At 36.8% G+C, this 12,456-nt stretch overlaps 1 protein-coding gene across 1 annotated transcript; it reads right to left on the reverse strand.

The window, feature by feature from the left end:
* Nucleotides 1–964: 964 nt before the first annotated feature.
* LOC132128867 (kinesin-like protein KIF3B) lies at nt 965–10,523 on the reverse strand. The gene is made up of 9 exons (XM_059540245.1): nt 10,330–10,523; nt 5,797–7,316; nt 4,586–4,687; nt 4,064–4,186; nt 3,673–3,791; nt 2,942–3,058; nt 2,747–2,852; nt 2,356–2,573; nt 965–2,249 (listed from the first exon to the last, which is right to left on the reverse strand). The coding sequence occupies exons 2-9, from the start codon at nt 7,231–7,233 to the stop codon at nt 2,141–2,143; spliced, it is 2,331 nt and encodes a 776-aa protein (XP_059396228.1). The 5' UTR covers nt 7,234–7,316; nt 10,330–10,523; the 3' UTR covers nt 965–2,140.
* Between the last annotated feature and the right edge of the window lie 1,933 nt (nt 10,524–12,456).

The raw sequence follows: 12,456 nt of genomic DNA on the forward strand, positions 1-12,456 counted from the left end.
TCTACCAGGTTTTGTTTGAAACAACTGTGCACTTGTAGGTGACAGAACCTTCAATAAAGTTTGAATTTGCACACTGGCCAGCATTATTTTGTTCATTTTATTTGTATTACAGTATGAAATTGAAATTCCAAAATTTCAGAATTGGGATGTTTAGCTCACAAACCCTTTCAGCTTCAGTTATTCTTCAGCTGATAGTACATGAACAATATACCATTTTCACTAACACAATGCACATATTAAACAATGAAAAAATGTAATCTTGTTTTTCTATTTTCTGTCAAGTTTAATGTTGGCTGGTGTAAAAACAGTGTTTGTAAGTAATAATAAAAATTTTACAAATATTGGACTAGGACGAAGTTCAGGTGAAACATTAAAAAGTCTGGTTATTTTTATTACTTATTGAAGTCGTATTGTGATTTGGGTGGAATAAAAATGCAAACAGAATAAATGGGAGGGGGAAAAAAAACAGCTCTTACACCCTCAAATAGATAACCATCTTTTAATTAAAAGATGATTAAGACAAAGAGGACATTTGCATTCTAAACTCAAATAAAAATTCAAAAACATTTTTGTACAAAAAAATAATAAATTGTGTGAACATGAAAATGATTTTTTTCAGTGTGCTTATTAACACTGAACTCATGCATCACATGGAAGAAGGTAAAAGTGAAATATTTGACAACAAACAGTTTTGCCTATAATGCGTTATCTGTTCTTATGTGATTCTAAAACGTCAAAAATAACGTAACAGCAACTAATGCAACATCACAACCAGAAGTGGTATTATGAATATCGATTAGATAATGCATATTTAAATGAATAAATGCACACTCATTTCAATGTCCAGCATCAGGATTCGCAGTACGTTTTGACAATCCAAAAGCTGTACATTGTAATCCGTACGTAATCCGCTTAACACAGAAGAACGCAGTGAATGTCTAATACTTAATTCTCATATGCAAAAAAATTATTTGTACACAATAATACGTATTCAAAAATAAACCATATAAATCTAAGCAAATAAAATACAACTTAAAAACTATCTACAATTGCTTGAATATAAAACTGACTAGTATGGTAATCAATTTTAAGACTGCATTTATTGTTTTTGACTTTTAATACAACTGCAATAAGAATGCAGATTTATTTACTAACATGTCTCAATATACATAAACCCTATGCTATGACACAAGAGGTAAAAGAACCCTACAGTAGCAGCAGGCAATGGTATTACCTTCACTAGTTCAAGGTTTGACAGTTCCACACACAGTAATAAGACTTAGTCAAGTCAAACTCTTGTTTACAGAACCCCATGAATATTAAAAATCAAGCTTGCTCAATACAACAGACTTCAAGCGTAGTTCAAAGCATTCAGGAACCATCCCCAGGGGTTTGGTGTGGATTACAGGTTCTACTGTCCAGCTATCAGGTCAAGGGACTCTCAGACCAAACCTCTGTATGTAAAGAGAATCTAAGGCACCTTGGACCCCTGATATTTTTAGTATGTGATGCCCTTTAAAACCCCTAACTCCTTACTGGATACAGCGCCGACAGCCTGGTCAGGGGTGTGTTTCTGGACCCTTCCCCCAGTCCAAGCGACTCGAAGAGTCTTCGGGAAAGGCTTAAGAGGTTGTTTTGGGTCTTAGCCAATGATGTAATGTGTTTATTCTCTCATCAAACAACAATACTGTGCTTTGGTTGCCCAAATCAGATACTTTATGTTAGAAATTTGTTTATCCTACAACCGGACACACACACAAAACACCCCCACAATGACGTAACTGACACTTATGGTCAATGCCGAGACCATCTGCATTCTCAATGACCTCACACACACACACACACACACACACACACACACAACATGTAACATTTTGCTTGAGTACAAACTAAATCTGTGGAACTTCATCATACATTGAGGTTTAAGGATTGCCAAACGTAACTTTTTGTTGTTGTGCTATGAACGGGATGTTGAAGCGACATCTAACATCAAGGTAGTTTGAGAGCTGATTGGATGGGTTTAAATAACACAAGATGGTCAAACTTCTTAAATTTGTCTCTGTGTTTAAAAACGGATGACTTTAATGCCAGAACCGGTCAGTTTATATAAAGCAGAGAAGGTTTTCACAGAGGGCCGGTGTCACTTTGGCACAAGGCCTCGGGATTGTGGGTAAACAGAGGACCCTGAGCCGGACAAAGGGCTGTGAGCTGAAGTTGGAGTGCTCACCTTCTTGCCGGTTTTTGGGCGGCTGTGAGAGGATTGTGGGGAAAAACGAAAAAGTATATTAAAAGGTAGGATAAACAAAGAGGTGAAAAATAAACAAAAAGGGAGAGGCTGGAGTGCTCATTTCTCACCCTGACTTTGGTTTCTTGGAAAACCCAGCAGCTGAGGCACTGAGGCCTGGACTGGAGCCCAGGCTGGCACGAAGACCAGAGGCGTCCACCTGGATCTCGTCCTCCTCCCTCAGAGCGTCCTCCAGAGCCGCAGCCACTTTAGGCGCGATCACCGGGCCCTCGTAGTCTTTTGTGGTCCGTGTGGGCAGGTCCAACTCCAGCAGCAAGATATTCTCAGCCTGGAAGATGGATGGGGAGAATATAAAAAGATGAAGGCAAAGGAGCAAGAACATAACATGCGTCTGATTCTCCTGAGCTCATCTGTGTCGCTGTAAAGAGTGAAGGAGTATTGTAACCGAAGCCTTTGTGTGGTGTCATGCGGGGGATTATGGGAACAGTGTCAGCAGCATACCTTGTATCTGACATCAGGCCGCATCAACATGGCCACACGTGCGTGCTGACTCAGAGGCCGTCTGTAGCCCACTGCAGAAACAGGCCTTTTCATCATCTGCTGATCACTGAGAAAAAGAAGGATGAAACATTATAATGAAAAAGGGAAGGATGTTAGTAGGCCTACAAATACTTCAGTTGCGATAAGTCTAAATACTTTTGAATGCGGGTGATGGGGGCCATTTTCCAAAGGTCATCTTCTTCATCAAAAGTGGCTCTTGTCACAATCTTGTTCTTCTCTTCCAGTGGGATGAAGTTTTCAATGATCAAATGTCTGGAGGGTACAACACAAATCTAAATGGGTCAATGAAATGCTGATGTATTTTTTTTATTTTTTTTTACTAAAATGCAATTCATTCATAGCTTTTTAATTTCTAAATATTTTTTGCATTACAAATTCCAAAGAGTCAAGAGTGATACAACTGTATTTTATTATTATTATTATTATTATTATTATTATTATTATTATTATTATTATAAACAGTTAAGCAATTTATTAAATTATTATTATTATAAATAGTGAGCAATTTATTAAAATACTAATATTTGAAAAATTCATAATGTGGTACAGCCAAAATGCAGAGAAAAATAAACAGGAAGTGACATAAAAAAATGAAAAATAATAATTTAGATGTGTACGTTGACATTTTTATTCAATTGTGTAAGGAAAGTATGTTATTACTTTTACTTTAGTATTACAAAACATGACCTTTTTAACCAAACACTGACCACTGAACCAACAAATGACAAAACATGCTGATGGGATCTACTAAGAAGTGGAAGATGCGTGTAAAGGGTAGGACCGTGAGTCTTTGTGTTGATAAAGTATCGATTCAGGATTCACCAGATTGTGTTTCTGTTCAAAAGCAATTCAGAGTGATGACATACTTGAGTTTGAGTTCTCTGGTCAGCTCATTCTGCGTCTGCTCCAGCTCCTGCCTGTATTTGACGTGTTCATCCTGGGCGTCCTGGATCTCCGCCTTCACAGACTGCAGCTTGGAAAAGAGCTGCATGAAAGAGACAGAAACAGATGGGACATACAAAAAAAATGAGGTTCTTCAGAGGAAAGGGTAAGGCATTTGCTCTACAAACTCCAGCAATAGGAAGTCAAATTCAGTCAAGTATTGATGATTCTCCCAAGGAGGACGGAGATCAGCCATGATGTCCTACTACTAATGAGCCCAGAGAATACAGCTGGACTGTAAAAATACACCTGATCACATGCACACCTAATATCATTTTAAAAGCACACTACTACAGACAGACGGAAAGATACTACCTTTTTCAGTTTCTTGGTCTTAATGTCAACTTCCTGCTGCAGGGAGCTGTACGTCTCTTTCAGCTCCAGTGTCTCTTCGTCATGACACTCCATCTCCTGCTGCATCTCCCTTTCCCGCCTTTTCTGCTCACACACATTATGAATGTTTTAAACATCTTTGTATTTCACAAGCCTATGTGGAACTGCTCATATAATGTTTATAACATCCTAAAAACGAGAAATGTACATGCATATTTCTGTCCAATCACTGTCTAGATATAAATTAATTGTTGAACACAATGACAGGCCACAAATTTTATCAGAACTTCTTTGTAAGTTGCATAAATGCAGCTCCAAACAAACACAGAAAGGACTGCTGAGTGAGAAAAAAAATGATTTAAGCAGCATTTATCATTATACATATTTTTTTTTCTTAATTTGAAATTCAGCTTCTCAAAATATCCTCATCACAAACTATAAGGAGGCTCAAATAACCTTGAGGTCCAGCTCAATCTCTCCACAGTGTGCACCTGGAAACTATACCTGTTCGGCTATCTCTTGTCTCTTCAGCTCCAGAATCCTCTGCTGCTCATTGGTGTGGTCCACAATGTTCTTCCCTCCCACCAGCAGCTTGCTCTCCATGGCCTGAAAGTGAAAAATTGGTTGTCAGATAAGTCACGATGACACAATATCAGCTAAACTAAGGGAAGGACTGTTAAAGAGTATTTGTTCCTGAAATGACTATCCAGTCTTCAACAGATTTCATTAAATCTGTAAGTTTGCAGCGAACATTGAACATGATAAAATGAATGAGTAATAAAATGAGGACAAACGTTTTTCAACTGTAGAGCAAAAACAACATACAACGCAATCAGTGTAGTCTAATTAAAAACAAATGACTCTTACAAGCTGGTTCTTATAATGAATCAGTCAAAAAAAGAAAAAAAAAAAAAAGGAATTTTTTTTTTTTTTTTTTTTTTTTTTTTTGCAAGACTGGTCAAGTCAACCGTTATCCTGCCAATATTTTCCCTGGTCCAATTCAAAAATTATTAATTTAAATGTATATTTTATATTAAATGTATTTTATTTTTTATTTTTATTTTTTATTTTTAAATGTATAATGTAAATTGTATAATGTTTACATATATAAAGAATAATTTTTACATTTAATATTTAATCATTTACAAATTTTTACACATTTTTGTTTGTTTGTTTCCCCATCAGAGAATATTTTCAATAATTGTACTATATTCATTAAAAATAAATAAATACACTAGCATGAAAAAGTTTGGTGTGAGCATGATTTCTTTTTTTTTTTTTTAAAGAAGCTGAAACGTTTGTTCAGGAATTACACATAAAACTGTCAGTAAATAAATTTATAATATTACTATATATATATATATATATATATATATGTATATATATATATATATATATATATATATATATATATATATTTTTTTTTTTTCTAATTGTATAAGAATCCTGAAGAAAAAAAAACATGTATGATGCTGAAAATCCAGCTTTGCGACCACAGGAATAAATTACATTTTTATAATATATTCAAATAGAAACGTTATTATAAATTGCAATAATACTTCACAATATTACTGTTATTACTGCATTTTTGGTCAAATAAATGCAGCCTTGGTGAGCAGAAGAGACTTCTTTCATAAATATATTAAAAAAAAATCCTACTGACCACAAACTTCTGAACAAAAGTAGATTTCAACCCAAGGTCTGTACTTTCTAACCTTAACTTTGGCCGCCAGCATCTCTGAAGCCTCCTTCTCTTTGCGAAGATCGTCCATCTTCTTCTCCTTCTCTTTCAGCAGCCTCTGTTTCTCCTCCGCCACCAGGCTGTGGTCCTCCATGATGGCCTTCCTCTCCTTCTCCAGCTTCTCCTGTTGTTCATGCCAATAATCCACAATGTTCTTATCCACATCTATTCCTTCCTCTTCGTCGTCGTCGTCTTCATCCTCCTCCTCATCATCATCATCACCCTCTCCATCTTCTAGCTCCTCTCCTCCTTCTCCAACCCTCCTCCTCCTTTTTCTTCTCTTCCTGCCAGACCTTTTCTCCAACTGCTCTTTCAAGCGGGCAATCTCCTCCTGAAACTCCCGAAGCAGGGCGTCCTTGGGGTCTTCATTGACACGGGGTTTGTTCTTGATGTTTTTCGCGCGATTTGCATAGCGTAGCGTGGTAAGAGTCTCCTCCAAGTTGTAGGAAGCAGGTCCGATGTTGGCCACCATAACCGTACGGGCATTTCCACCCAAGGAATCCTGAAGCAGTCTTGTAAGTTTAGAGTCACGGTACGGTATGTGGGTGCTTCTCCCGTCCACTAGCGCTGAGATGACGTTACCCAAAGCTGACAAAGAGAGGTTGATTTTGGTGGCTTCTTTCAAGCGCTCGCCCTGAGCACCAGTTTTGGTCTGTCTTTCACTTCCTGCCAGGTCAACAAGGTTGAGTTTCCCAACCCGAATGTGGTTCTCTCCATCAGGACCCAATTCACTGCACTCAATGGTGATGACGAAAATCGCGTGAGAGCGAGAGCTGTGCTCGTTCATGTTAGTGGCACCAACCGAGCGGTTCTGGTTCCCCACGTTCATCACGTGCTCAATCTCACGAACACTTTTAGTGACGAATGAAGAGAGGTCTTTAACGTAGACACCCGTATCCGGCCTCTCTTTGAGCTCCAGACGGCGCGACTGGTCTTTCGATAAAAGGTCCCTGATCTCTTCTTGATAAATCTCTAAGTATGAAGCCCTGACCAAGTACTGCTGGTTCTGAGAGCGGGAGATGTGTGTGAAAATGTGTTCGAAGGAGTTTGGAATGACACCTCTTTTGTCGGGGTCGTTTCGCACCCCTTCCATTGTGAAAGTCTTACCAGTGCCCGTCTGGCCATATGCAAAGATGGTCCCATTGAAGCCAAAAAGTACAGAGTCCACCAATGGCCGGAAAGTCTCATCGTAGAGCTCCATCTGCTTTGAATTCCAGTCATAGACAGAATCGAAGGTGAACACTTTTGGGTGGTCATGGGAGGACGCACTTCGAGGGTTGCGCACGGCCACTTGCCCAAACTTCACATCCACTGAGACCACCCTCTGGAAGTTGGCGGCTCGCTCTTTCTCATTCATGGGACGACAACGCACCACTACCTTAACAGATTCAGAGCTCTTGCTTTTAGACATTTTGATGGCTTTGGCGTATCTACTGGCGTCTCCTAATGAGTTTGTAGTTTATTTCACAGTGATGGTGCTGCCAGCGTCAGAGCCTGCAAAACATGATGCAGCTCAGTGAAACAATAAAGATGAACAAACTTGTTTTATGGTTACAGCAATCAAACACAGAACTATTTATCTAGATTTATTTTGGCAAGCAATCTGTGGTAACTTTATTCATACAAATACTGAATAAGTACATATCTGCTAAACAACAAAATATAGTAAATCAAGCTTACAATAAATACAGGTGTTGGTCATATAATTAGAATATCATTAAAAAGTTGAATTAGTTCAGTAATTCCATTCAAAATGTGAGACTTGTGTATTATATTCATTCAATACACACAGACTGATATTTCAAATGTTTATTTCTTTTCATTTTGATGATTATAACTGACAGCTAAGGAAAATCTCAAATTCAGTATTTCAGAAAATTTGAATATTATTTAAGACCAATACAAAGAAAGGATTTTTAGAAATCTTGGCCAACTGAAAAGTATGAACATGAAAAGTATGAGCATGTACAGCACTGAATCTGGAAACTTTACACTGGACCTCAAGCAACGTGGATTGTGTGCCTCTCCTCTATGGGCTCTGGGACCGATTTCCAAAGGAAAGGCAAAATTTACTTTCATCAGAGCACATAACTTTGGACCACAGCAGCAGTCCAGTCATTTTTGAAGCAAGACGCTTCCGACGCTGTCTGTTGTTCAAGAGTGGCTTGACACAAGGAATGCAACAGCTGAAACCCATGTCTTGCATACGTCTGTGCGTAGTGGTTCCTGAAGCACTGACTCCAGCTGCAGTCCACTCTTTGTGAATCTCCTCCACATTTTTGAATGGGTTTTGTTTCACAGTCCTCTCCAGGGTGCGGTTATCCCTATTGCTTATACACTTTTTTTCCACCACATCTTTTGTTCCCTTCGCCTCTCTATTAATGCGCTTGGACACAGAGCTCTGTGAACAGCCAGCCTCTTTTGCAATGACTTTTTGTGTCTTGCCCTCCTTGTACAAGGTGTCAATGGTCGTCTTTTGGACAACTGTCAAGTCAGCAGTCTTCCGCATGATTGTGTAGCCTACAGAACTAGACTGAGAGACCATTTAAAGGCCTTTGCAGGTGTTTTGAGTTAATTAGCTGACTAGAGTGTGGCTTTTTACAATATTCTAATTTTCTGAGATACTGAATTTAGTATTTTTCTTAGTTGTCAGTTATAATCATCAAAATTAAAAGAAATAAACATTTGAAATATATCAGTCTGTGTGTAATGAATGAATATATTACAAGTTTCACTTTTTGAATGGAATTAGTGAAATAAATCAACTTTTTGATGATATTCTAATTATATGACCAGCACCTGTATATGGAATCCCATTTTTCCACCGAATAAGAAAAAAAATAAATCATGTTTTAGTAAATATCAAATAATACTTTTTATGCTTTTTTATAACTATTAAACAAAAAGGCAAACTTATGCAATACTACAGTGTAGAGAACAATTTATGAACACTTGATTTTTTTCAGGAATAATAATTATATTATATTCAATAACTGAATATAATAATTGAATGTGAAATAATGAATAATTGAATGTGAAATAATATTCATTGTTCAAAATTTGAAGTCATTTTACTTGTGGCTATACCATTATAGTAGGACAGCAATAATTGTAAGCACAAAGAAAAAATACAACTAGAATTTCTGAAGGTTACAGCAGTCAAAAAAGCAGAGGAAGTGTAGAGGACCCTGCTTTCAATACTGAAGTGAACTTTGGAACAGGGCGATATTCCAGAAACCTGGTTATGTGGTATGTTAAAGGGTAAGTAAGTGGATAAACTCATTGTAAAAAGATGCAATATTCTATCAAAGATTTGGAATGACCAACTTCTCTTGAAATGGCTGCTATCGTTCTTCATCTGGACAACCTGCTGTCGGAGGGTTTCAGTCACTTTAGAAATGGAAAGTTAGGCAATGTAGGGTTACGTGGGGTTTGACATATAATTAAGGAACTGGGAGGTATCTGAAAGTGATCTCTAATTTTGATCAGAGTTCTTTTTCAAATAGCCTTTCTCAATTAAGCTTAAAAGCTGCACTATTACTCCTATTAGGGTAACTTCAAATAAGACTAAGCAAGCAGTGACCTCAATTTAGGAAATTGTAGGTTGATCTCTACTGTATGTCAGTGAGATAAAGAAATGTTAGAAAAAGTTAAAATAAATCACCTTTTAATAATTTTGACCTATACCATAATTATGACTTAGTATCTCATAATTTTGTCTCTTTATCTAATGCATCATACTATTGATGTATTGATGGAATACCAAAACAATTCAACTTTTTCTTCTAAGGTCAGAAATAATCACTTTTGCCAAAGTAGTTGTGTTAAATTGAACAGGGTATCGCAATTTGTATTACTCTGCGTTTTTGAAGCTTTACAACTATTCAGACAACGTACAGACCTAACTGAAAGTGATATTAATATACCACATAGTACTACATTTCCACAGTCGTTTATGCCACTCCTAAATAATAATTTTCATAAGCAAACCTGTATACTCAGTATTACACATTATATTTGTAGAAGAACAAACGTCTTAAGCAGCTCATGTTGTTCCCAAATTATCATTTTTCAAAGACTGGTCATAATAATTTACAGAATAAAACACTATCTGCTAACTGTAACATTAGCTGTAGCAACAGTGCTAATTCACATCAACCAATCCGATATTATTGAATAGTAAATATCCCTGTAAATCTGGCTTAACTGAGTTAATCTCAGCACCGGTTGTCACATAATATAGCGAGATAAAAGGGCGAATAACAGACTAAGAGTCAAAAACTACGCTCTATTAGCCCGTTTTGTTGAAAATGTCAGTTTCAGTTTGCTATTATAATGTTTTATTAAAGTTCATTGATAGACTATTGCTAATACGAGCTTGTCAAGATATATAAACGGATCGGTGAGGATGGAGCTCCTCGGAGACTCAAAACAAGCGGCCTGGCAACAGCAAACAAACCGTGTCATTCATACAGAACACACTGTATAAATACATAATGTGTCTCACCTCGACACTGCAGGACAGTTTAACCTGCAAATTACGCCGAAGGTCACCGTCGCCTTCATATCCATCAGAAGCACGTACCTCTCAAACCTTTGAAACATACAAAATTACCCGTATCTCTCCTCGTGAACTCCGTCAGCCATGACTGTCCCTGTGAGGAGGGAGGGAGGGAGATGTGCTGTGATCCCCCTGCAGGCCGGGATGGATCTGCTGCTACTGCTGCTGCTGGATCGATCCTTGTATTCACGCGCATTTACAAGACGTTTCAAATGGCCATTAGAGATTTGTATGTAGTTTGTATGTTTTGTTATTACAACAATGGAATAGCATCAGATTACCTCTAATAGTAAAATTATTGTATTACTTAATATGCTTTTATTGATTAAGAAGTAAAAATGTAAATAAATAACTTTTCAAACTGACAAATCTGAAACATTCCATGCACAGATTTATTGCAAAAACAATAAACAGTTACTTTTATTCAATAATTTTTTAAAGAAATTAATACTTTTACTTAGAAAGGATTCTTTAAAAGTATCAAAGGTAATAGTAAAGGCATTTATGTTAGGCTACAAAACATTTCTATTTTAAAAAAAATGCTATTTTAAATGTAAAAAATCTATTTCTACAAAAAAAATTATTAAGCAGTTAAACTGTTTTCGCCATTGATAAGAAATGTTTCTCGAGCAGAAAATCATGCATTAGAATGATTTCTGAAAGATCATGTGACACTGAGGTCATGGCTGCTGAAAATGTAGCTTTGCATCACAGGAATAGATTACATTTTAAAATAAATTAACATAGAATTTGGTTATCTGAAATTGTAAGATTTCTGTTTTATTTTATCAAATAAATATAGCCTTAATGAGCTTAAGAGACTTCTTTCAAATACATTTAAAAAAAATCTTACCCACTCCAAAGTGCAGTAACCATTGCATTTCAATGGAAACTGTTATTTTTATTTATTCATTTTTGAATTTTTTGTGCAACGATTATAAATGCATATGTACTCCTTTGATTTACATTTTAAAAGCCTTTTAAATAATCATAAAACCAAAGGCCATAAATGCACAACATACTGCTAGTTAAATTTTTAACTGAAAACTAACTTGAGGAATGTAATTTGAAGTTGTATGTACATCTTAAAACATTTATGAAACATTTTTGCTATATGGTTTCACACTGACTTGCATTAGACGTCAGAAAGTCCGTGACATACATTCTTTTCATACAGTGACACATTTGTTCACTTTCAACAATCACTAAAGCACTGCACATCTGGCTGCCTCTGGAGGTCTTAAAATACCTTCAACTATAAATATTACTTGACTAATTAAGACTTGTCTCTCTACTCTAATACTAAACCCTCACAGGGGCAGTTTTTACATCCTCAAAAAAATGCAAAGGAGCCAGTCAACACAAATCTAGTACAAGATACAAGTTCTAGTACAACAATATCAATGTTATAATGATTTAATGGTTGCTCTCACAGTAAATGTAGTAGTGCAACATGGGAGAAATGCAGGATCCAAAGAAACGGAATTAACTTTCTTGTTCTCCCTTCATTTAATAACTTAAAGCTTATATCCGAATGTTCTTGTTTAAAATGTAATCATACACCTGAAACATGCAAAACTTCAACCAGCCTTCACAGTTACAAAACATAGAGTTCCTCTTTTCCTTTCCTTTTTCCTAGGTGGTCCATCCCAAAGAATGATGAGGGTCTCCTGTGAACATTTCTCTCCCTTTTAACAAAGGCTGAGAAGGACGAAACAAAGTTGCAGATGAAGTGGTAGGCCTGGCAGACGACATACAAGTCAATCTGAGAAGCGTCCGGCTGTCAGCTCATGACCTTCACCTGCAAAAAATGCGTCATCCACTTCATATTCTGTTTACTAAATCTGTAATGTTAAACTGTTAATCCTCACCTTGTCCTTGAAGAGTTTCTGAATCAATTCAGAGTCGGTGGCTATGAAAACTGACTGAGCACTGATGTTCTGATGCTTCACTTCACGGTGGACCAGTATCACCTTACTTCAGAATCTTGCAGGCATTTTGCTGTGTGGAATAATAAGATTTGTTAAGAGGATATGACACATATCATCCAGTTGAAGCCACATCAGGCCTGAA

Source organism: Carassius carassius, chromosome 46, assembly GCF_963082965.1.
Source record: "Carassius carassius chromosome 46, fCarCar2.1, whole genome shotgun sequence".
Lineage (NCBI taxonomy): Eukaryota > Metazoa > Chordata > Actinopteri > Cypriniformes > Cyprinidae > Carassius > Carassius carassius.

What these genes read in the sequence shown, in the direction of transcription:
- LOC132128867 (XM_059540245.1), bottom strand. Translation starts at nt 7,233, where the DNA reads ATGTCTAAAAGCAAGAGCTCTGAATCTGTTAAGGTAGTGGTGCGTTGT. An exon ending in GGCCTGATGTCAGATACAAG is followed by an intron (nt 2,574 to 2,746) that starts GTATGCTGCTGA and finishes TCCATCTTCCAG; the next exon opens with GCTGAGAATATCTTGCTGCT. An exon ending in TCCAAGAAACCAAAGTCAGG is followed by an intron (nt 2,250 to 2,355) that starts GTGAGAAATGAG and finishes ATCCTCTCACAG; the next exon opens with CCGCCCAAAAACCGGCAAGA.